This window comes from Salvelinus alpinus, chromosome 1, assembly GCF_045679555.1.
Source record: "Salvelinus alpinus chromosome 1, SLU_Salpinus.1, whole genome shotgun sequence".
NCBI classification, from domain to species: domain Eukaryota; kingdom Metazoa; phylum Chordata; class Actinopteri; order Salmoniformes; family Salmonidae; genus Salvelinus; species Salvelinus alpinus.
This window is the reverse complement of record NC_092086.1, coordinates 85,993,936-86,017,827: the sequence shown is the minus strand read 5'-3', so window position 1 is coordinate 86,017,827 and position 23,892 is coordinate 85,993,936. Positions and strand designations below refer to the sequence as shown.

The following is a 23,892-nucleotide window of genomic DNA, read 5'->3' as shown; positions in this document are numbered from 1 at the left end:
TGTGCGTGCGGTTTGCGTGTGTGTTAGCCCAGAGCCCAGGTCCTGTATTCACAAAGACTCTCAGAATAGGCGTGTTAAATCATAAGGAATAAGAATTATATAGACAGTGGGGACCTGATCTTAGATCAGCACACTGAGATGGTTTTTGAATATAGGCCCAGGCTGTTGGAAAGAGGAGCTTCTGGGAGAGGAGGAGCACAAGAAAGCAGGGGAGTTAGGAGAACCTCTGCTGGGATATACACCATCAACACTACATAATGTAGTGGGTGGCAAACTGAATAGCAATACCAACTGGATAGCAATACCACCTCAGGATGTGTTCCAATATCCACACTAGCATATCACTTACAATGAAGCAATGTACTGGGCATGCATTCTAGTGTGGATATTGGAACACATCTTAAGGTTTTTTTCGAAAGCCACCACTGAAGAGAAAAATAACAAAGAATGCAAATCAAGGTTAATTAATAATGGACATTGAATATTCAAGAGGATACTGCTTAGTATTTGTAGGGGAGATCGGGGCCAAATAAAACACGGGTCAGTTGTGTTACAATTGTCCCCAGTCTCCCCTACCCTGTGTGTAGAGCAACAACACCGTCATTACATCACAACAGTAAGAAGTGATGGGGAGGAGTGGAAGCTACTTATGTCCTTACTGCCACCCAGCCCACTAAATGTGATGTCCCAGATAACCATTGCACACACATCGATCACAGTGACAATAAGAGAGCATGGACCGTGGCTGGTAAGCTCATAAACACACACACACACGCACACGTACACATACACTGACACACACTGACACACAGACCTACACCTGAAAGCACTTACACACACAGACATACACACACATACACACTCACTCCACAGCGGCCGGGAGGTAGCAGCAGCCTATCCATTACACTTTTAGAAAAAAGGGTTATTCAGCTGTCCCTATAGAATAATCCTTTTTGGTTCCAGGTAGAAAGAACCCTTTTGGGTTTCATGTAGAACCTTCTGTGAAAAGGGTTCTACATATAACCCAAAAGAGTTGTACCTGGAACCAAAAAGGGTTCTTCAAAGAGTTCTCATATGGGGACAGCCGAAGAACCCTTTTAGGATCTAGATAGCACCTTTTTATCTAAGAGTGTAGGGGAGGGTAGAGAGGAAGGTGACTGTTGAGAGAGTGGGTGGCGAGTCAACCAGGAGAAGAGGAAAGCCAGGCTTTGAGTTGAGTAAGGAGCGGTGTGTAGGCAGAGATCACAGTGGAACGGTTCTGTTCACCTTGGCGGCCACACTACCACAAGGATCTACCACTACAACTGTAGCACACCATCCAAATGTACATCACTCAACTGCATGGCTTCTGGACTGACTGCCACACGAACTGTACCCATTTAGACACTGTGCCCCTCGCTAGTCACACAAACCGAATGGGTGTTCTGAGAGCCAGGTGACAATTCAATATTCCTTGATAGTTGATTAAAGGTGTGTACAATACGTTCCTGAGGGGAAAACCTATTTCCTTCATATGCCTGTTTATTAGTTTCCAGGCTCCAATCTCTTTACATATGGCGCCCTCTACTGAACGTTGTGTGTAGTGTGTCTACTCTACACCTAATTAACAAATTCAAATGTTCAAATTCCACTGGTTTCATGTTCTTTAGTCTAGGTAATGATGGTGGTGTAAATCAAGAACCAACTGAGAAATAGCTCATAAACTGGGAGGTGTTGCTGTGGGAAAGTCAGTTCGTTCTAATATTTAAATTGCTCATTCTAATATTTCAATATTCTTAATTCCTTTCTTTATATTTTTGGGATTTGCGTGTATTGTTTTGTTTTGTTAGGTATTACTGCACTGCTCGGCGCTAGGAACTTAAGCTGTTCCCCCAGGGGCCAGCCGAAGAACCATTTTAAGTTCAATACTGAACAAAATTATAAATGCAACAATTTCAACGATTTTACTGAGTCACAGTTCATATAAAGAAATCAGACAATTTAAATAAATTCATTAGGCCCCAATCTATGGATTTCACATGACTGAGCAGGGGAGCAGTCATGGGTGGACCTGGAAGCCAGGCCCAGCCAATCAGAATTAGTTTTACCCCACAAAAGGGCTTTATTATAGATAGATATACTCCTCAGTTTCAGCAGCTGTCCAGGTGGCTGGTCTCAGACGTTCCCGCAGTTGAAGATGCCAGATGTGGAGGTTGGTTGGACGTACTACCAAATTCTCTAAAATGACGATGGAGGCGGATGGTGGACATTCCTGCAGTCAACATTACAATTGCAAGCTCCCTCAAAACTTGAGACATCTGTGGCATTGTGTTGTGTGGCCTTTTATTGTCCACCGGGCACAAGATGCACCTGTGTAATCATCAAATCAAATCAAATGTATTTATATAGCCCTTCGTACATCAGCTGATATCTCAGAGTGCTGTACAGAAACCCAGCCTAAAACCCCAACAGCAAGCAATGCAGGTGTAGAAGCACGGTGGTTAGGAAAAACTCCCTAGAAAGGCCAAAACCTAGGAAGAAACCTAGAGAGGAACCAGGCTATGAGGGGTGGCCAGTCCTCTTCTGGCTGTGCCGGGTGGAGATTATAACAGAACATGGCCAAGATGTTCAAATGTTCATAAATGACCAGCATGGTCAGATAATAATAATCACAGTAGTTGTCGAGGGTGCAGCAAGTCAGCACCTCAGGAGTAAATGTCAGTTGGCTTTTCATAGCCGATCATTAAGAGTATCTCTACCGCTCCTGCGGTCTCTAGAGAGTTGAAAACAGCAGGTCTGGGACAGGTAGCACGTCCGGTGAACAGGTCAGGGTTCCATAGCCGCAGGCAGAACAGTTGAAACTGGAGCAGCAGCACGGCCAGGTGGACTGGGGACAGCAAGGAGTCATCATCCCAAGTCGTCCTGAGGCATGGTCCTAGGGCTCAGGTCCTCCGAGAGAGAGAAAGAAAGAGAGAATTAGAGAGAGCATACTTAAATTCACACAGGACACCGGATAAGACAGGAGAAGTACTCCAGATATAACAAACTGACCCTAGCCCCCCGACACATAAACTACTGCAGCATAAATACTGGAGGCTGAGACAGGAGGGGTCAGGAGACACTGTGGCCCCATCCGATGATACCCCCGGACAGGGCCAAACAGGAAGGATATAACCCCACCCACTTTGCCAAAGCACAGCCCCCACACCACTAGAGGGATATCTAATGATCATGCTGTTTAATCAGCTTCTTCATATGCCACACCGGTCAGGTAGATGGATTATCTTGGCAAAGGAGAAATGCTCACTAACAGGGATGTGAACAAAATTAGAGAGAAATAAGCTTTTTGTGCATATGGAACATTTCTGGGATCTTTTATTTCAGCTCATGAACATGGGACCAACACTTTACATGTTGCGTTCATATTTTTGTTCAGTATAGATAGCACCTTTTTTTAAGTGCGTGGAGAGCACTCGGGGACACAAGGACGTGAATCAGGGTAGGAGAGGAGGAAGATAAGGCTCCATCACAGAGACAGTGAGATATAGATAGATTTGGAGTGGAGGTCATCTACAGCAGACACAGTACATGGATCAAGCCATAACAGGCAAGGGGATCCAGTTGCTGCAAAAACACAGGCCACTGAAGTAAATCAAGACCTACACATCTCTAAGAGAGAAAGAGAGTGAGAGAGTGTGTGTGTGTGTGTGCCGTAAAATACATTATTTCATTATTTTTCTGTCCTTGTGCTAGGCTCCAACCCCTTACCCCTCTCCTTTATTTACCCCTGAACTTCAATTAGTCAATAACTAATGTTATTGTGTGTCCAAGGAATGCCTAGAGGCGTGAAACAGTCAGTGAAAGTTTTAAGGAAGTTATTCAAAAACCTTGAAATAACCTAGAATTTCCATTCTAATAAAACCTCCCAGGAATTTTGTATTTAAAAAAAATAAGATTAGATTTTCTATTTTAAAAACAAAACAAACATACACATACAAATGACTACATCATACAAAAATCACTACATCACACCTGCACAGACCCACTAGCCCCCACCCTTATCTCCAGCGTCCTTATCACTTTCTGCCACATGCCTCAAACTGCATGATTTTGTTTCTCTCCGTCGCCCACACCCTTTAAATGTTTTGATAATAAAGCATTTGACCTTTCCATTGTGTAAACAACAGAGGTGTCACGTGTGCTCCCTCTCCGGCCTCTAGGTCACCAGGCAGCTCGTTATGGCGCACACCTGTCACCATCGTTACTCTCATCTGCTTGTCATCAGACTCACCTGGACTCCATCACTTCCCTGATTACCTTCCCTATATATGTCACTCCTTTTGGTTCCTTCCCCAGGCTTTATTGTCTTCCCCAGGCGTTATTGTTTCTGTTTCAAGTCTGTGCGTTGTTCATGGTTTGTATTATGTTACGTTTATTTATTAAAACACTCACTCCCTGAACTTGCTTCCCGACTCAGCGCACATCGTTACAGAATGACGCCTCATCTAAGGGAAGCATCAGGGAGTTTTTTTGTTTTTTTGTGTATCAGTGAGAATGACGTTGTGTCCGGGAGCCGCTACAGGCTCTCATGCCTCAGCCAGATCGCCAGGCTCCCCTGCCTCTGCCGACTCGTCAGGCTCTAATGCCTCAGCTGGCTAGTCGGGCTTTCATGCCTCCGCCGGATCGCCAGGCTCCCCTGCTTCCACCGGCTCGTCAGGCTCCCCTGCTTCCACCGGCTCGTCAGGCTCTCATGCCTCAGCTGGATCACCAGGCTCCCCTGCCTCAGCTGGTCTGTCAGGTTCCCGCGCCCCAGCCGGTGACAGGTTCCCGCGCATCAGCAGAGGTGACCGGTCCGCACCTGATCCCCGGGATCGTCCCTTTGGTTGGCGTCCTGCGGCTGGAGCCGAACGCACCGGGGAGGGGGTACCATCACGTATGCTCTCTCTCCGGGGCTCTAGGTCACCATGCTCCCACGTATCAGCCGGATTGACAGGTTTCCTGCGCCTCAGCAGAGGTGACCGGTCCGCTCCTGATCCCCAGGATCGTCATTCTGGTCGGTGTTTTGCGGCGGGAGCCGCGCGTCGGGGAGGGGGTACTGTCACAACTGAGACATAAACTGAACAAGTTCCACAGACATGTGACTAACAGAAATGGAATAATGTGTCCCTGAAAAAAAGGGGGGGTCAAAATCAAAAGTAACAGTCAGTATCTGGTGTGGCCACCAGCTGCATTAAGTACTGCAGTGCATCTCCTCCTCATGTACTGCACCAGATTTGCCAGTTCTTGCTGTGAGATGTTACTCCACTCTTCCACCAAGACACCTGCGAGTTCCCGGACATTTCTGAGGGGAATGGCACTAGCTCTCACCCTCCGACCCAACAGGTCCCAGACGTGCTCAATGGGATTGAGATCCGGGCTCTTCGCTGGCCATGGCAGAACACTGACATTCCTGTCTTGCAGGAAATCCTGCATAGAACGAGCAGTACGGCTGGTGGCATTGTCATGCTAGAGGGTCATGTCAGGATGAGCCTGCAGGAAGGGTACCACATGAGGGAGGAGGATGTCTTCCCTGTAACGCACAGCGTCGGGATTGCCTGCAATGACAACAAGCTCAGTCCGATGATGCTGTGACACACCGCCCCAGACCATGACGGACCCTCCACCTCCAAAACAATCCAACTCCAGAGTACAGGCCTCGGTGTAACGCTCATTCCTTTGACGATAAACGCGAATCTGACCATCACCCCTGGTGGGACAAAACCGCGACTCATCAGTGCCCATAGGCAACATTGTTGCCAGTGATGTCTGGTGAGGACCTACCTTACAACAGGCCTACAAGGCCTATTGCCCTGTCCACATCTGCAGTCCTCAATCTGCAGTCCATCTGCAGTCCTCAATCAGTCGTCAACTCTTTTGTCTCCTCAGCTGCACAAACATAGCTGGATTTTAACTGTCACTGTAAGAGCTGGAGCATGGAGGCGCACTCCCCCATCCAAACTGACAGAGCTTGAGAGGATCTGCAGGGAAGAATGGGAGAAACTCACCAAACACAGGTGTGCCAAGCTTGTAGCGTCATACCCAAGAAGACTCAAATCAAATCTAACTTTATTTGTCACATGCGCAGAATACAACAAGTGTAGACCTTACTGTGAAATGCTTACTTACAAGCCCTTAACCAACAGTGTAGTTCAAGAAGAGTTAAGAAAATATTTACCAAATAAACTAAAGTAAAAAAATAATAATAATAAAAAGTAACACAATAACATAACAATAACGAGGTTATATACAGGGGGTACCAGTACCGAGTCAGTGTGCGGGGGTACAGGTTAGTTGAGGTAATTTGTACATGTAGGTATGGGTGAAATGACTATGCGTAGATAATAAACAGTGAGTAGCAGCAGTGTACAAAACAAATGGAGGGGGTGGGTCAATTTAATAGTCCGGTGGCCATTTGATTAATTGTTCAGCAGTCTTATGGCTTGGGGTTAGAAGCTGTTGAGGAGCCTTTTGGTCCTAGACTTGGCGCTCCGGTACCGCTTGCAGTGAGGTAGAAGAGAAAACTTGACTGGAGTCTGACAATTTTATGGGCTTTCCTCTGACACTGCCTATTTTATAGGTCCTGGATTGCAGGAAGCTTGGCCACAGTGATGTATTGGGCCTTACGCACTACCCTCTGTAGTGTCTTACGGTCAGATGCCGAGCAGTTGCCATACCAGGCGGTGATACAACCGGTCAGGATGCTCTCGATGGTGCAGCTGTAGAAATTTTTGACGATCTGGGGACCCATGCCAAATCCTTTCAGTCACCTGAGGGAGAAAAGGTTTGTTGTGCCCTCTTCACAACTGTCTTGGGGTGTTTGGACCATGATAGTTTGTTGGTGATGTGGACACCAAGGAACTTGAAACTCTCGACCCGCTCCAATACAGCCCCATTGATGTTAATGGGGGCCTGTTCGGCCCGCCTTTCCCTGTAGTCCATGATCAGCTCGCGGCTGTAATCACTGACAAAGGTGCTTCAACAAAGTATTGAGTAGAGGGTCTGAATACTTATGTAAATGTGATATTTCTGTTTTTTATATACATTTGTACAAATGTCTAAAAACCTGTTTTTGCTTTGTCATTATGGGGTATTGTGTGTAGATTGGTGAGGGAAAAAAAAGATATAATCAATTTTAGAATTAAGGCTGTAATGTAACAAAATGTGGAAAAAGTCAAGGGGTCTGAATACTTTCTGAATGCAATGTAACTGTAAGCTGATGGTTCCTTTTCTTACTGCGAGGTCATTGCTAAGCATCTGGGAAAGTTATACACCATTAGCTTAGTCCCATCATATGCGTTGGCAAAACAGCACAAAGAGACCAGGCTAATTCAATATGCATTTGACCAAAATATTCATAATGACATTTGTGACCTGACTTGTGACCTCAACAACATGAGTCACTTCACCACAATGCATAACCAACTGTCCCCAACCTGTCTCTACTCCTACAAAGCCCAGTAAGCCCATGGCAAACATGGTTCAGACTGTTCCATCAGTGGCAACTCTTGTAGTAAAGATATCAAAGGAAGAAACAGCAGCTGACAAAGTGAACAGAGAGACAGCAAGAAAACGAGGGGGGAAGCGAAAGAGACGACATAGAGTCTGTCAAAAGCGATGTCAGGTCACTGCTCCCTGCATCTGTTCTCTGGCGAGATGCATTTATCTATCTCCCGGTAGTCAGATAGCAATTTATATGTCAAGTTAACTTCCACAGGCACTGCTGCTCCGTGCTCAGACATCTTCACTGGGGCCCAGGAGTCCTCTGACAATCCTACGACGTAATAACACAATTACATGGCAGTGAGTAGGCAGGCAGGCGGATGAGAGGCAGGGGAACTGGAAGTAACTCACAGCCACACCACATTAACCTCCTTTCAGGATGATGACTGGGCACAGCTAGCTAGGCTTGCGCTGCAGCTCATATTAGCCTGTGCTTCACTGTAGAGGCAACCCCGGAGACCTAGAATAAAGAATACAACCTCTCAGAGAAATAAGTCAGAGAAGGGTTACAGAGGAGTATATCATCAATCACAGACAGTATTTGCAGAGATTCTTCTGTGGAAGATGCTTATTGAGAAAGAGGTATACTTTAGGACTTTTAAAGATGGACAACATGTCAGAACATGTTTTATCCGCTTATAGAGGTGTCATACAGTATCTATACAGTATGTGTATGGCTAGCCTAGGTACAGAATATGCAGATCATATGTATGATCATACAATAATGACGTGATAAAATCCTTTAAATGTTTTGGTTTTCTACATGAGCTCATATTGTTTGTTGTGTGTTAAATCATTCAAGTCTCTGGAGAATGTGTGGGAATGAACATCTCTAAATAAATCTGAGTATCACTCTGGCAGCTGCCCTCTCTTCCAGCGGGAAGGCCTCATCCATTACACAATGGGAGATCACCTGCTACTGGCCTTAGCTGCAGATGAGCCCAGCACAACCGTGACTGCTGGAACAGATGGCTGGCATGGGGCCCAGCAGCACCAGGGGACCGAGGCTATAGACCCAGGTAATAGAGGAATATTAACAGCCTGTTCAGGTTCAGATGAGATGGGCTTGTTTCCTCTGGTAAATGAACACTGTTGAAGGGGTTTGATCCACTGCCCACTGCAGAAGCATAGAGCAAACATACAGTACTGCATGATCAGGAAATAACAATACACTGCATACAGAGACATTTCTCAATGCTCTTTGTTTCTTGCATGTTAATTTAACATGCAAGGACATCAATGTTCATAGCATCCCAGCCCAGGGTGAAATGTTGAACCCTGCACAGCTATTACAAATCCTAAAATGCTATCATAGCACTTCAAAACACCCCTAAATATGTATAATTAAAGTCACACAGCACCTCAATGTATTTTTAAAAATTATTTCCTTCCTGTACATTTGAGAGCTTTAGTCAAGATCATAGGACAGATTATAATACTGTAACATTTCCATTAGAAAGCCAACCACCAACCAATTAAACAAGCATCAACAGAGAACAATAACTACATAGGGGGGCTCTGAATATGACTCAACTAAGCACTTATCATATTGTAACATCACCAGTTGACAGACATTGCCACAGGGGAAATATGCCCGCAATACAACATGTCACTCAGAAATACACTAAGGTAATGGTAATGTGATGTCTGTTGTCGACTAGCCTACTGCAGTTGGGGACGCTCAAGGTGGTTGCTTATCTAGGATCAGATTACTTCACCTCAGCCCTAAACTTAACCAAAGGGGATGAAAACATATCTGACACTGAGCCTGTGACTATAGCCTACCTGTTCTTCTGGCGTAGAGCTTCACGAAACAAAAATGAATTTAAGGGGATTGATTTATGGGATAAATGTTTGTTGCTTAGCCTACATCACATTAGAAGTAAATATAAAAACAATCTATTTGTCTATTTCCCATTCACTGACTGCTTCGCTGAGGTGGTTCTCTGGTGTTCTCTTTCGTCTTTGACCAATTTTACGTCAGTTCGCGACGCTGAAGCTGGCGCCTGTCGTATTCAAGATGTCTTCCAAACGATAGGCTTATGGCTTAGCTTGTTTTTAGATCGTTTATTTTATTTACATTTTTGGTTAATTTTGCGTATTAGATGGAGAACGGTGGCTTATCATGAAACTCCGGACTCAGTATGACAGGTACTTAAAGCCTTTTTGCTTGCATTGCTAATGAAATTACATACCGTTAGCCTAGCTAGCTGATAGAGAATATTTGTCACTTGAAGTCTAACGAACAATATAGATTAGCTAGAGTAACTGCCATTAATCTCATCAATGTCAACAGCGTCAATTTGCCAAAGAGCTGTCAGTGTCAATTGTAATGTTGATCAGACAGCTTGTCACAAAGTTATGTTTCGTTAGCTAAATGCTACCAAACGTTAGCTAATTGTCACTCCTTATGTAAACAAAAGAGAAAACAGTTGTTAGACTGGTACAAAAGTGGGTATTGATATAACGTTACTGGTGATAACACAGTCCTGAATCTCTGACTGTAATTTATCCAGCCCAAGTAACATTAGCTAGACTGCATTACAATGGTTTAACGTTATTAAGCTGTCAACAACAACCTGTAGCTAGCTAGTAGGGGAGTAGCCTAGTAGTAGGTGGCGGGTAGATCTGCGCAATAGTCGGTTGAACGGAGGATGCTTTATGTACTAGCTGGTGCTCGGGGGACACCAGTGTATTACCGGGAAAGCACATAAATTCGAGATGATAGTGCAGATCTAGCTGGGTTAAGTTTAGCGATTTGTTTTAACATTCAGCATCACTCCATCACGGGGAATATAGCATTATTTCTAACAACTATATCTACATATATTTCAGAATGTTGTGTATCCCTGGAAATAATCAGAATTAATGTAAACATTACAGTTTTGAGAACATATCTTGTCCAAAAAACTTACCCCAAACACAATTCATCACAATCGCTTTTTTGTCTTTTAATAATTTTAAGCACCTTTTAACACAGGCTTAACACCTAGCAAACACTTTGTACTTTTTAAAACACTTTCAACATAGGTCAGGCCCTGTTGTTACCTCATATCCCAGCAATAATGTCTTGCATTACGCCTGGGAAGAAAACACTTCAATTGTTCAACTTGCCCAATGGGCATTGGCTCAACATACCCCAAGGCAAACATTTGACTATCTTAGCCCACACAGCTACAATGATGCACTTAGGTGCTAGGTTTAGGACCTCATATGGAAGCTTATAGAGACCCCAAAAGATTTATAGAACAATCTTACAATTCTGTACTTTGGTTAAGATACAAGCATCATGAAACTACTAACACAATAAGTTAATTTGACTTGGTGAAAACCTAACTTGCTTACCACTTTTTCCATGTGGTTACTTCCTTACAGACTCCATGGAATGATGACATCTTCCTAAATATTTGGTCAAATTATTAATTTTGTTTATTGTTTCCTAAAAACAAGGTTGTCTCAACTTACCCCACTCTCTCCTAGGCCTAGCTAACTTAGCAAGATTGTTAGCTAGCATCTGCACATTATAACTAGGCTATATACTCTGTCTCTCCTCTTTACCTCAAACAATGTATTTGTTGAAGGAGTGATTCCAGAAGAACGTTGAAATCGAGGGAATCACCAACTGTGATGCAACCTACCTCCAGCGAGGTAGGTGCCCATCAGGCAGGAAATGGCTTGTCCCTGACTATACAGCCAGAGCTACTGACCAGGACACCAGCAGGGGCTACCGGGGGCTCTGTCATCCCAGAGACCAGTGATGAAGTCCGTATACCTATTCTCTCCAGCGGGCCCGGGGAGCCCAGTGGAGGAGGAGGTGGGGCTTCATCCCGTAGGTCCAGAGCCAGTTCCAGAACCAGTTCCCACTCCCATTCACATGGTGGGGGACACCAGCACTCTCACAGTGAGCCCAGTGAGACAGACCCAGCTGAAGCTGATCTGGAGTCAGGGGAGCCCAGCACCTCATTCTCAGAACTGCGCTACCTCTTCCGCTGGGTTCAGAAGAGTCTTCCTTTCATAATCATCCTCGGTGCTAAACTAGTCATCCAGCATGCCCTAGGTAAGTGTCAGGTAATCATAACATATACAGTCAGGAACAATTCTCTATTTATCTAAGGTTATCTGAAATCTCTTCCATGACTTTGTTGCAGGTCTAGCTGTTGGAGTTGGCTTGTTTACAACTTTTCTTTATGCGAATAAGAACATTCAAACCCAAGTCTTTCTTCAGGTAAGTCACTAACGGAAGAAAATATATAGTACCAGTCAAAGGTTTGGCCACACCAGTCAAAGGTTTGGCCACTATGAAATAACACATTTGGAATAATGTAGTAACCCAAAAAGTGTTAAACAAATCAAAATATATTTTATATTTGAGATTCTTCAAAGTAGCCACCCTTTGCCTTGATGACAGCTTTGCATACTCTTGGCATTCTCTCAACCAGCTTCATGAGGAATGCTTTTCCAACAGTCTTGAAGGACGGCAGGTAGCCTAGTGGTTAGAGGGTTGGACTAGTAACCAGAAGGTTGCAAGATCGAATCCCCGAGCTGACAAGGTAAAAATCAGTCGTTCTTTCCCTGTTCCTAGGCCGTCATTGAAAATAAGAATTTGTTCTTAACTGACTTGCCTAGTTAAATAAAGGTTAAAAATAAGAAAGTTCCCACATATGCCGTTGGCTGCTTTTCCTTCACTCTGCGGTCCAACTCATCCTGAACCATTTCAATTGGGTTGAGGTCGGGTGATTGTGGAGGACAGGTCATGTGATGCAGCACTCCATCACTCTCCTTCTTGGTCAAATTGTTGAAAAACAAATAATAGTCCCACTAAGCTCAAACCAGATGGGATGGCGTATCGCTGCATAATGCTGTGGTAGCCATGCTGGTTAAGTGTGTCTTGAATTCTAAATAAATCACGACAGTGTCACCAGCAAAGCACCATCACGCCACCTCCTCCATGCTTCACAGTGGGAACCACACATGCGGAGATCATCCGTTCACCTACTCTGCGCCTCACAAAGACACGGCGGTTGGAACCAAAAATTTTGACTCATCAGACCAAAGGACAGATTTCCACTGGTCTAATGTCCATTGCTCGTGTTTCTTGGCCCAAACAAGTCTCTTCTTCTTATTTGTGTGCTTTAGTAGTGGTTTCTTTGCAGCAATTCGACCAACTCTGAACAGTTGATGTTGAGATGTGTCTGTTACTTGAACACTGTGAAGCATTTATTTGGGCTGCAATTTCTGAGGCTGGTAAGTGAACTTATCCTCTGCAGCAGAGAACTCTGGGTCTTCCTTTCCTGTGGCGGTCCTCATGAGAGCCAGTTTCATCATAGCGCTTGATGGTTTTTGCGACTGCACTTGAAGAAACTTTCAAAGTTCTTGAAATGTTTCTGATTGACTGACCTTCATGTTTTAAAGTAATGATGGACTGTCGTTTCTCTTTGCTTATTTTAGTTTTTCTTGACATAATATGGACTTGGTCTTTTACCAAATAGGGCTATCTTCTGTATACCAACCCTACCTTAGCACAACACAACTGTTTGGCATCAACACATTCAGAAGGAAAGAAATTCCACAAATTAACTTTTAACAAGGCACACCTGTTAATTCTTACGGCTGAGATCCCGTTAACGGGATCGACTTGACAACAGCCAGTGAAAGTGCAGGGCGCCAAATTCAAACAGAAATCTCATAATTAAAATTCCTCAAACATACAAGTATTTTACACCATTTTAAAGATAAACTTGTTGTTAATCCCACCACAGAAATAGAGATAAAATTAATCACTAACCTTTGATAATCTTCATCAGATGACACTCATAGGACTTCATGTTACACAATACATGTATGTTTTGTTCGATAAAGTTCATATTTATATCCAAAAATCTTAGTTTACATTGGCACGTTATGTTCAGTAATGTTTTGCCTCCAAAACATCCAGTGATTTTGCAGAGAGCCACATCAATTTACAGAAATACTCATAATAAACATTGATAAAAGATACAAGTATTATACATGAAACTTTAGATAAACTTCTCCTTAATGCAACCGCTGTGTCAGATTTCAAAAACACTTTACGGAAAAAGCACACCATGCAATAATCTGAGTATGGCGCTCAGACACAAAAACAAGCCATACAGGTACCCGCCATGTTGTGGAGTCAACAGAAGTCAGAAATAGCATTATAAATATTCACTTACCTTTGATGATCTTCATCAGAATGCACTCCCAGGAATCCCAGTTCCACAATAAATGTTTGTTTTGTTCGATAAAGTCCATCATTTATGTCCAAATACCTCCTTATTGTTTGCGTGTTTAGTTCAAAAATCCAAATTCATGACGCGCAGGCCAGACGAAAAGTCAAACAATTCCATTACAGTTCGTAGAAACATGTCAAACGATGTATAGAATCAATCTTTAGGATGTTTTTAACATAAATCTTCAATAATGTTTCAACCGGAGAATTCCTTTGTCTTTAGAAACGAAAAGGAACGCAGCTACCTCTCACGGGGGCGCGCCTGAGTGAGCTCATGGCACTCTGCCAGACACCTGGTTGAAACAGCTCTCATTCCCTCATCCTTCACAGTAGAAGCCTGAAACAAGGTTCTAAAGACTGTTGACATCTAGTGGAAGCCTTAGGAAGTGCAATATGACCCCATAGACATTGTATATTGGATAGGCAAACCTACAAACCTCAGATTTCCCACTTCCTGGTTGGATTTTTTCTCAGGTTTTTGCTTGCCATATGAGTTCTGTTATACTCACATACATCATTCAAACAGTTTTAGAAACTTCAGAGTGTTTTCTATCCAAATCTTCTAATAATATGCATATCTTAGCTTCTGGGCCTGAGTAGCAGGTAGTTTACTCTGGGCACCTTTATTCATCCAAGCTACTCAATACTGCCACCAGCCATAAGAAGTTAATTGAAATTCATTCCAGGTGACTACCTCATGAAGCTGGTTGAGAGAATGCCAAGAGTGTGCAAAGCTGTCATCAAGGTAAAGGGTGGCTACTTTGAACAATCTCAAATATAACATATATTTTGATTTGTTTAACACTTGCTTTGGTTACTATGTGATTCCATATGTGTAATTTAATTGTTTTGATGTCTTCACTATTATTCTACAATGTAGAAAATAGTACAAATAAAGAAAAACCCTTGAATGAGTAGGTGTGTCCAAACTTTTGACTGGTACTGTATATTCTCAATTTGTACATCACTGCTTTAATTTATACTCAAACCTCAATCTGAATCTGATTGTCTTCAGTGTATTTCTCCTCAGGATCGTCGGTCAAAAATAGAGTGCGTATGGCTGCTCCTCTTCCTGGCGTCCTCCACACTTCTGCTTTACTACACATTTCTCGCTGAGTCACTTTACTATTGGTAAGTTTCCCTTTACTTTACATGCTCACAGCAGAATAGAATAAAAATAATTATACGCAATATGTGGAAATTTGCCTTTGGCTTCACAGCGTGGTGTGATTAATACACAAAACCGACAAACATTAAAAACATCAGGACTGGGAGCATAATACGTAATCCACATCCTCTCATCCATCTTTCCCTCTCTCTCTTTCTCAGCCTAATTTTCCTGAGCCCAGCTGTTGAGCCCCTGGGTTTCTGGGAGGTCCTATGGGCGGTGGGTGTCACCAACTTTATGCTCAAGTTCTTCTTCATGGGGTTCAAGTGCCTTATCCTACTGCTACCATCTAACCTGGTAACATTCAGAGCCCAGGTAAGCAAGGAAGGATGCTCTCTCTCCAGTTGTTTGATAAGGCCCAGTCGGGCTCGTTGGCTAAAAATCTATTGGCCTGAACAGAATTTCTAGTGTCCTGGACATGGTGCAGTTAAAATCAGGGCCTAAAACCAACGTTTAGTCCACCAGCCACTGTGGCAGGTAGATTTTTTTTAAATCTAGCCACTCATACAGTATTTATTTTTTTACTAGCCAAAATATTTTTCTGCAATAATTACAAAAAAACTAGAAAAAAAATCAGATGGACATGCTTTGTAGTGATGTGGTAAATTGCTAAATTAAAAAAAAAATCGTGACCTGGATCTTTTAACCAAAATATCACAGACAAAAATTTCCTGCTGTCCCTTTAAGGGTGGGATGTTACTGTGGCAATGAGGGAATTCAAGCAAACCATCAGTGACAGTGTGCAGATGTGTCTTCGCTAGCAGTTGAGGCAAACTCAAACACAAAAAAAAAAAAAAACCTAGTTAGTGTAAATGGCCAAGAAACACCCAAGGACAAAGTCTCACTTTAGTAGACTTTCAAGGAAATTAGACCATATCAGGGACGTCACTAGACATTCAGAACATCCGGGGTTCAGCCCTGAAGACCTGGGGCTGAATCCTGTGCGACCGAAATGAAGCGCCCTGCACGCTAGCAGTGAACATTTTGCAGAAACATAACGCTATGTTGCATATCTCGCTGCTTTCTTCCATGCTCTTTGCTCTCCTGATGCCAAATAATTAACACTTCTTGATATTAATTCAATGGAATATGGTGTCAATAATATAGCGTCGTCCAGATTTGGTCGGGGTAGACGTCATTGTAAATAATAATTTGTTCTAGTTAAATAAAGGTTAAATAAAATAAAAAAATGCTAATCGCTCTATGGGTTAATTTGCATAATTTTGTTAAATTAAATGTGTATATTCGTTATTTATCACACGCACAGCATACAGATACAGAGCATTTAGGCAGAAAATCTGTCAGACAGCGCTTTTATAAGCCCAATCATTGCGCAACAATTCTAAATGCAATCGTGTGTTTAAAAATTGCTATTTTTCCCCGCAACTGGTAATTGAAGCATGCTTCCTATTCGCCATTCATATGCATACTGTAGGCAACGGAAGGCAGGCTTCATCAGCGCGTCACATACCACTTTGCAATGAGCTGGAGGCAGTATGCATTTTGAGAACATATAGCCCTTAATTGTTTGAAACAGGAACGTTTTACTACATATTATGAGGCATGTTTTACCTTGCTTCAAAGTAGTCTAGGCTAAATCCGTCCATATCCGGGAGGCAATTATTTTATAAAGACTTCCACATGACATTGAAACCAGTAGCTTATTTATCTCATGTTCTATGGTTTTCAACTTTCTTTGATTGTCCGGTAGCCAAATGGACAGTAGCCTACTGCCTTGTGCGCATGGCTGCGCTAATAATGTTAAGAAATAATAGTTTATCAACATTTTAAGCTAAAGGTTCTGATCTGTTACATCAGACTCATTGCTTTAAAATAAAAAATAAAATGTATATAGCCTAGGCCTACTGGTTGTTTGAATTTGGGATCTATCGTCCCACAACTTTACAAGAGTCTGTTTGGGCTATTTATTTCTCTACAAGCTGACTAATAGAATAGGTCAACTTTTCTACTATGGGGGATAGTAGATTGACATAGGCTCATAGGCGGTGTGCCCATAAAGCTAGGGGAAGCTATGCTTTCCCTCAGTAAATTGAATTAAATTGCCAAAATTTTATAGCCTAATTAGCTTACTCCTGTCAATACAGAAATAAATAAAATCATTCAAAATAGGCTACCAAAGCATTATTTGGCCAGAGAGGATCATTAGCTTCCCCTAGCCTTAATTTATTTTGGGATTGTTTTAAATCACATTGCCTACAGTCGGAAGGAAAGGCTGCACACACTGCAAATACCAACTAGATGATTGTTGAGTTGCGACTGTCTGTGAAAAGAGGCCCAGCCAGGCATATCTTAATATTTCAAAATTCAATTGTGGAAAAACATAGTTTGGAAAGCAAATTGCTATTTCTGTAAAGAGAAAACAATGAAAATACTAATCTGTCTTTTAGTTATCAAAATTAGCAATTGAGCGAACAACAGTCGGCCTATAGTCTATCTTATTGGCACCAGAGGAGAGCATCGGTCATATCCCTAGTGAGTGCACACTGCGCATATTCACTCTTTATCATTGTTGGGTCAATGCCACTTAAAAGTTTGTTTTTGGACAGTAATTTACTAGTGATTTTGCTGTTCTTTACTCATCTTGTTGGCTGAAGAAAAGTAATGCGGACAGTTATTCGAACTTCTTCAAATTTCGTGTTAAGGACATGTCATTGCATCCTGGACTTGCATGTTCTGTTAAGACTAATTACCATAATGTAAATGTGGTTTCTGTCATTCTGAGCACCGTGGGTGGACGCCCTAATCATGTTGCCCACACAATGCATAGGCCTATGGGTCCTGTAAATTTCTCAAATGTCCAGTAAATGAAAATGCTGCCCTTCAAATGTCTGGCACATTTTCATAACCGAAATCCTGCTATACCCTGCTAAGCATCCAAAATATTTTTTTACAATGGTGGGGGAGTGCTACGATGGAGGTGAGGTGGCATCAAAACAGAGCCCCCTATCTATCATCTAGTGTATATATAAATCAAGAATGTTAGGTGTTTATTGAATTTTTTTGTAGTTTTCCTTTTGCAGACTATCAAATCAAATCAAGTTTATTTTATATAGCCCTTCGTACATCAGCTAATATCTCGAAGTGCTGTACAGACACCCAGCCTAAAACCCCAAACAGCAAGCAATGCAGGTGTAGAAGCACGGTGGCTAGGAAAAACTCCCTAGAAAGGCCAAAACCTAGGAAGAAACCTAGAGAGGAACCAGGCTATGAGGGGTGGCCAGTCCTCTTCTGGCTGTGCTGGGTGGAGATTATAACAGAACTATGCCAAGATGTTCAAAATGTTCATAAGTGACAAGCATGGTCAAATAATAATCATGAATAATTTTCAGTTGGCTTTTCATAGCCGATCATCAAGAGTTGAAAATAGCAGGTCCGGGACAGGTGGCGGTTCCATAACCGCAGGCAGAACAGCTGAAACTGGAATAGCAGCAAGGCCAGGTGGACTGGGGACAGCAAGGAGCCATCACGCCCGGCAGCCCCGACGCACGGTCCCAGGGCTCAGGTCCTCCGAGAGAGAGAAAGAGAGAGAGAAGGAGAGAATTAGAGAGAGCCAAGATTTTCAAAATGTTCATAAATGACAAGCATGGTCAAATAATAATCAGGAATAAATGTCAGTTGGCTTTTCATAGCCGATCATTAAGAATTGAAAACAGCAGGTCTGGGACAGGTAGGGGTTCCATAACCGCAGGCAGAACAGTTGAAACTGGAATAGCAGCAGGGCCAGGCGGACTGGGGACAGCAAGGAGTCATCATGCCCGGTAGTCCTGACGTATGGTCCTAGGGCTCCGGTCCTCCGAGAGAGAGAAAGAAAGAGAGAAGGAGAGAATTAGAGAGAGACAATATTTTCAAAATGTTCATAAATGACAAGCATGGTCAAATAATAATCAGGAATAAAAGTCAGTTGGCTTTTCATAGCCGATCATTAAGAGTTGAACAGGTAGGGGTTCCATAACAGCAGGCAGAACAGTTGAAACTGGAACAGCAGCAAGGCCAGGTGGACTGGGGACAGCAAGGAGTCATCATGCCCGGTTTGCCGTGACGTATGGTCCTAGGGCTCAGGTTCTCCGAGAGAGAGAAAGAAAGAGAGAACGAGAGAATTAGAGAGAGCATACTTAAATTCACACAGGACACTGGATAAGATAGGAGAAGTACTCCAGGTATAACCAACTGACCCTAGCCCCCCGACACATAAACTACTGCAGCATAAATACTGGAGGCTGAGACAGGAGGGGTCAGGAGACACTGTGGCCCCATCCGATGATACCCCCGGACAGGGCCAAACAGGAAGGATATAACCCCACCCACTCTGCCAAAGCACAGCCCCCACACCACTAGAGGGATATCTTCAACCACCAACTTACAATCCTGAGACAAGGCCGAGTATAGCCCACAAAGATCTCCACCACAGCACAAACCAAGGGGGGGCACAAACCCAGACAGGAAGATCACATCAGTAACTCAACCCACTCAAGTGACGCACCCCTCCTAGGGACGGCATGAAAGAGCACCAGTAAGCCAGTGACTCAGCCCCTGTAATAGGGTTAGGGGCAGAGAATCCCAGTGGAGAGAGGGGAACCGGCCAGGCAGAGACAGCAAGGGCGGTTCGTTGCTCCAGAGCCTTTCCGTTCACCTTCACACTCCTGGGCCAGACTACACTCAATCATATGACCTACTGTAGCCACTAGCTAGCCTATTGTTAGTATGTTCACTATTGAACGTTTTACTTTTGTGAATCAAATTTCCATTAAATGAATAAGCTCAGTGAGTGGATTGATGAGTGCTTCTTTTTACTCTGGACAGCTTGCGTGTGCTGTGTGAACGCGCCAATTTATGTACTGCTCCAGTGCTCGAAGAAGTTGTGACTCGCGAGGAGCGTGGTTGAATGAACAGCCAATCATATTGTTCAAATACAAAAAGCCAGATTTTTGGTGTGATCTTTCACCGTTTTGGAGGGGATCAACAGCGGGAAAGCATTGATTCACTCATGACTCTCTGTCCCCAGGGGCGGTGGTACATGCTGATTGAAGAGGTGGGCCAGGTGTACCAGTCTGTGGCCCCCATCCCCCTCTGGTTCCGCTACCTGATCACCTACCAGGAGGTGGATAGCAACACTGGCCTCACCCTGGGAGTCCTGCTGGCTCTGGTCTACTTCATACTCAAGGTGGCTGACCTACAACTGTACCACATATCATGGATCAAAGATGGATGCTTCAAAATGGCTCATTTAGTAGAGGAAATTCTTTGTTATTTACACCTTTTGTTTAAATGTACTAAACTCTTACTTTTTCAATTCAGCTTTTAGGATTGTATGGACAGTGGGGGTCTTTCCAGAAGACTGTGAGGCTATTTCTCAGTGGCGAGGTACAGTACTTTAAATAGATCAACATGTCAAAAATGTTCTTAGTGGTGGTATGTGGGTTGACTGACAAGTGACTACTTGTCTTGAACATGCTGAAAAGCTTGTTCATGTATAGATCATGTCAGTATAATGTGGACCCTTGTAAGGAGTTTGGATCTGTGTTGTTTGTTGACTGTGTGGGTTGGTAACATGTGTTGTTGTTCCTCCTCAGCACACGGGGGCAGCAGCCACCAGGAGCCAGTGCAGTGAGGCTGGGGACATCTGTCCTATCTGTCAGGCAGAGTACAGGAACCCTCGAGCCCTCCTGTGTCAGGTAAGACACACCACCACATTAATGCAGAATAAACATCGCAGACTTTTTTGAACTTGTATTTTCTACTCTTTAAAACCAGTTACCAGGCACTAGAAACCTAGTATCTGAGGCTACACACACATACAGTACTGCCTGTATGTGCTTTACTGTAGCATGGTTTGATTGAGGATGCTTGTTTTATTTTCTCTCTCTCAATAACAGCATATTTTCTGTGACGAGTGCATTGCTCTGTGGTTTAACCGGGAGAAGACGTGTCCACTCTGTCGCACGGCCATCACAGACAAGGTCCACAAGTGGAGGGACGGGGCCACCACACCTTACCTCCAGATCTACTGACAGAAAGAGATGATGAAGGAAAGTGGAGAGCCTATGACTTATGGACACTGTTTGCGATGTGTGAATGACAGTGGTATTGACTGCAATACTCCACTCCTCATTGGCTTGTGAAGCTGATGACCATACTGTTCCTCCATTAAGGGCTGTGCCCACTACTTGCCAACGTCAGTAAGGTCACATAAAATGTGGGATTGGGATGCATTCAGCACTGTGGCATGTTACTGCAACTCCCTCTCCGACCATCACTTTTCTACACAACTAACTGACTGACTGAAGTTGGTTCTCTCTCTGCATGGCCCCTTTTGCTGTTTTTAGTTAATTTTATTTTCAAACATTTATCTTTTTTTATCATGATCTGATTTAATCATGTTTTGTTTTGACGGCCAGCCTAGAAGAACAGAACAGACAGCCTCTGTCTTTATTAGACAGAGCTGTCAGGGAATATCCTGATCCCAGATCAGTTTGTGCTGTTTTGCCAACTCCTACCTTTGTCAATGTCAAGACAATGACCATAGAGGGCGGCAAGACAGCACAAACAGATCTGGCACCAGGCTAGTCAGGGAATACCTGGAGGTTTCTTCTACCGGTAAATAGGGGTGGGTTCATGAGGGATATTTCAATTGTAGTAGTATTTTAATCAGATTTTTTATGTCACTCCCTCCAAATTTAGAACAAATGTGGATCACACAAAAATGTGTTATGTTTGGTCGATACCCAGTCTTTCAAACACTTCTCTCTTTGAGTTGCAAAGGGATTACATTCTGTGTCTGATAGAGGCAGTCCGGATAGACAGAAGTGGTTAAAGAACAAAATGGACTCAACTCGTTGAGAAGCAATTACAAACACAAAGGTTGATGATATTTAAAAAGTTATTAATTTGGGGGGCTTCTTATTTTCAGATTAAGTCTGATGTCTCTGCTTTTTAAGATTTGTTTTCCAGATGACAAATATGCAACACAACTAAGATTGTGGTGAGATTGGTTTGATCCATAAATTATTTTTCTAAAGTGATGATGCAGTTGCATTCTTCCACTCTGGTTTTTAAAAGGATGTATCTATTTTACTACCATATTTCATTATGTAGTGAAATCATTTCATGTTTTTCTTCCATAAAGTCTTTCCATCAACAAATTAAATAAAATATTAAATGCTTTTTTATTTTTTATTATAGCCTACTAATAATTGGCCCTGAGCATTTACACTCATTATATAATAATACACAAACCTGTTTAAGCTTGTTATGAACCAACTTTGTTTTTCAGTTATTTACATCCTATTTGTCTTTAGAATGAAGAGTGCAGAGGTCTTAGGGACACACAGAAAAACATCAATCTATCCTCTTCCTACCATCCATTGGCTGTTCTTAGTATTAACTATTGTCCCATTTGGACTGTCATAAGTGGACTGGAGGCATATAGTTGGGGAGTTCATATCGATACAGGTAAAGGAGACCACAGTGAGTGTCAGCTAAGTTTGGATGTTCTCAAACGCAACCATGTTTTCTATGCTCTCTGAGGCATTGCAGTCAATGGCTGTTTGAGAGCATTAATACTGTGATGTATGATGGATAAATTGTGACAGACTGTTCTACAAATAATATTGACTAGTTATTTAGGATGCAAGATGATTCGCAGTCCGTCTCAACTCGCCTCTAAAGTTGGCAGCAACGTCGAACGCGCCCAATAACTTGGGCAGGGCAACCAAGGGCTCTATCAAAGGTTATGGACATACTGACAAGACACATGTCTCTCAGCCATAGCCGTGGGAAGTAGCGGTGCAGAGGGGGCTGCAGCACCCCCTGAAAAATCGGAATTAGACAAAATATTTTCACTGGGCCGATATAGACTTCTGCAGCGCATTAATGGAGATGGTAAATTCTGCATATCCGCTAAATTGGAAATTACCGTTAACATTTCTAGCGAGAAATCTGTAACGCTTCAGAAATACAGATTGAATAGAGCCCCTAGTCAGTACAAAGTAAACAATCAAATATAATTTTTGCCGCCTCCCGAGTGGCGCAGTGGTCTGAGGCTGTGCCATTAGAGATTCTGGGTTCAGGCTCTGTCGCAGCCGGCCGCAACCAGGAGACCCATGGGGCGGCGCACAATTGTCCCAGCGTCGTCCGGGTTAGGGGAGGGTTTGGCCGGCATGGATGTCCTTGTCCCATCGCGCACTAGCGGCACCTGTGGCGGGCCGGGCGCATTGCACGGTAACACGGTCGCCAAGTGCATGGTGTTTCCTCCGACACATCGGTGCGGCTGGCATCCGGGTTAAGTGGACATTACGTCAAGAAGCAGTGCAGCTTGGTTGAGTTGTGTTTCGGAGGACGCAAGGCTATCGACCTTCACCTCTCCCGAGTCCGTACGGGAGTTGCAGCGATGAGACAAGAGTGTAACTACCAATTGGATAACATGAAAAAGGAGTAAAAATATATATGTATATTTTAGCCAGCACCTTTAAGCAGGAATAACAAATTAAAGCATCGATCATATCACCAGAATAAGACCCTCGATATTTATTGGAAAAGATCATCAAGATCGCCGTTCACTTTCACCATCCTGTGAAATTAATCGTATTTTTTTCTTAATCTGTAGCCTAATAAACTGCATGGTTTCCCGAGTCACAGTGGGAGGACCATACACCGTATCATCCCGACTCGAAGTTAACTTCGATATGGTTACTATATCAGAGTTGCGCATAAATGCGTTTCTCGCATAATTAATTTTACAGACACAAAAATATCCTTTAGAGTTTTTGTGGCATTTTGTAAAATTGTAACAAACTACCTGTTTGATTCACAGCTGTCCTGTTTTTTTTTTTATGTGGCATGACTTTCTTTTACTTGCATATAAACTGGATGGAAACGTGGTTACTGTTACCTCAAGTCGGTGTCTTCTGGACATTCCTAGCAACCATTATGAGAGTTG

At 43.2% G+C, this 23,892-nt stretch overlaps 1 protein-coding gene across 2 annotated transcripts; it reads left to right on the top strand.

Annotated features, from left to right (window-relative positions):
• Positions 1–9,474: 9,474 nt before the first annotated feature.
• Positions 9,475–22,117, top strand: rnft1 (ring finger protein, transmembrane 1). Of its 2 annotated transcripts, none has more exons than XM_071330145.1 (9): positions 9,475–9,669; positions 11,100–11,575; positions 11,667–11,743; positions 14,799–14,899; positions 15,098–15,251; positions 19,960–20,118; positions 20,253–20,318; positions 20,528–20,629; positions 20,831–22,117. In XM_071330145.1, the coding sequence occupies exons 1-9, from the start codon at positions 9,644–9,646 to the stop codon at positions 20,963–20,965; spliced, it is 1,296 nt and encodes a 431-aa protein (XP_071186246.1). In that variant the 5' UTR covers positions 9,475–9,643; the 3' UTR covers positions 20,966–22,117. The 2 variants fall into 2 exon arrangements, with proteins under 2 accessions (XP_071186246.1, XP_071186235.1); XM_071330134.1 differs by having other exon boundaries at positions 9,490–9,669; positions 14,784–14,899.
• The last annotated feature ends 1,775 nt before the right edge of the window (positions 22,118–23,892 follow it).

Coding starts and splice junctions, on each gene's coding strand:
- rnft1 (XM_071330134.1), top strand. CDS start 9,644: ATGAAACTCCGGACTCAGTATGACAG. Junction 11,576..11,666: donor AGTCATCCAGCATGCCCTAG/GTAAGTGTCAGG, acceptor ACTTTGTTGCAG/GTCTAGCTGTTGGAGTTGGC. Junction 20,630..20,830: donor CTCGAGCCCTCCTGTGTCAG/GTAAGACACACC, acceptor TCTCAATAACAG/CATATTTTCTGTGACGAGTG.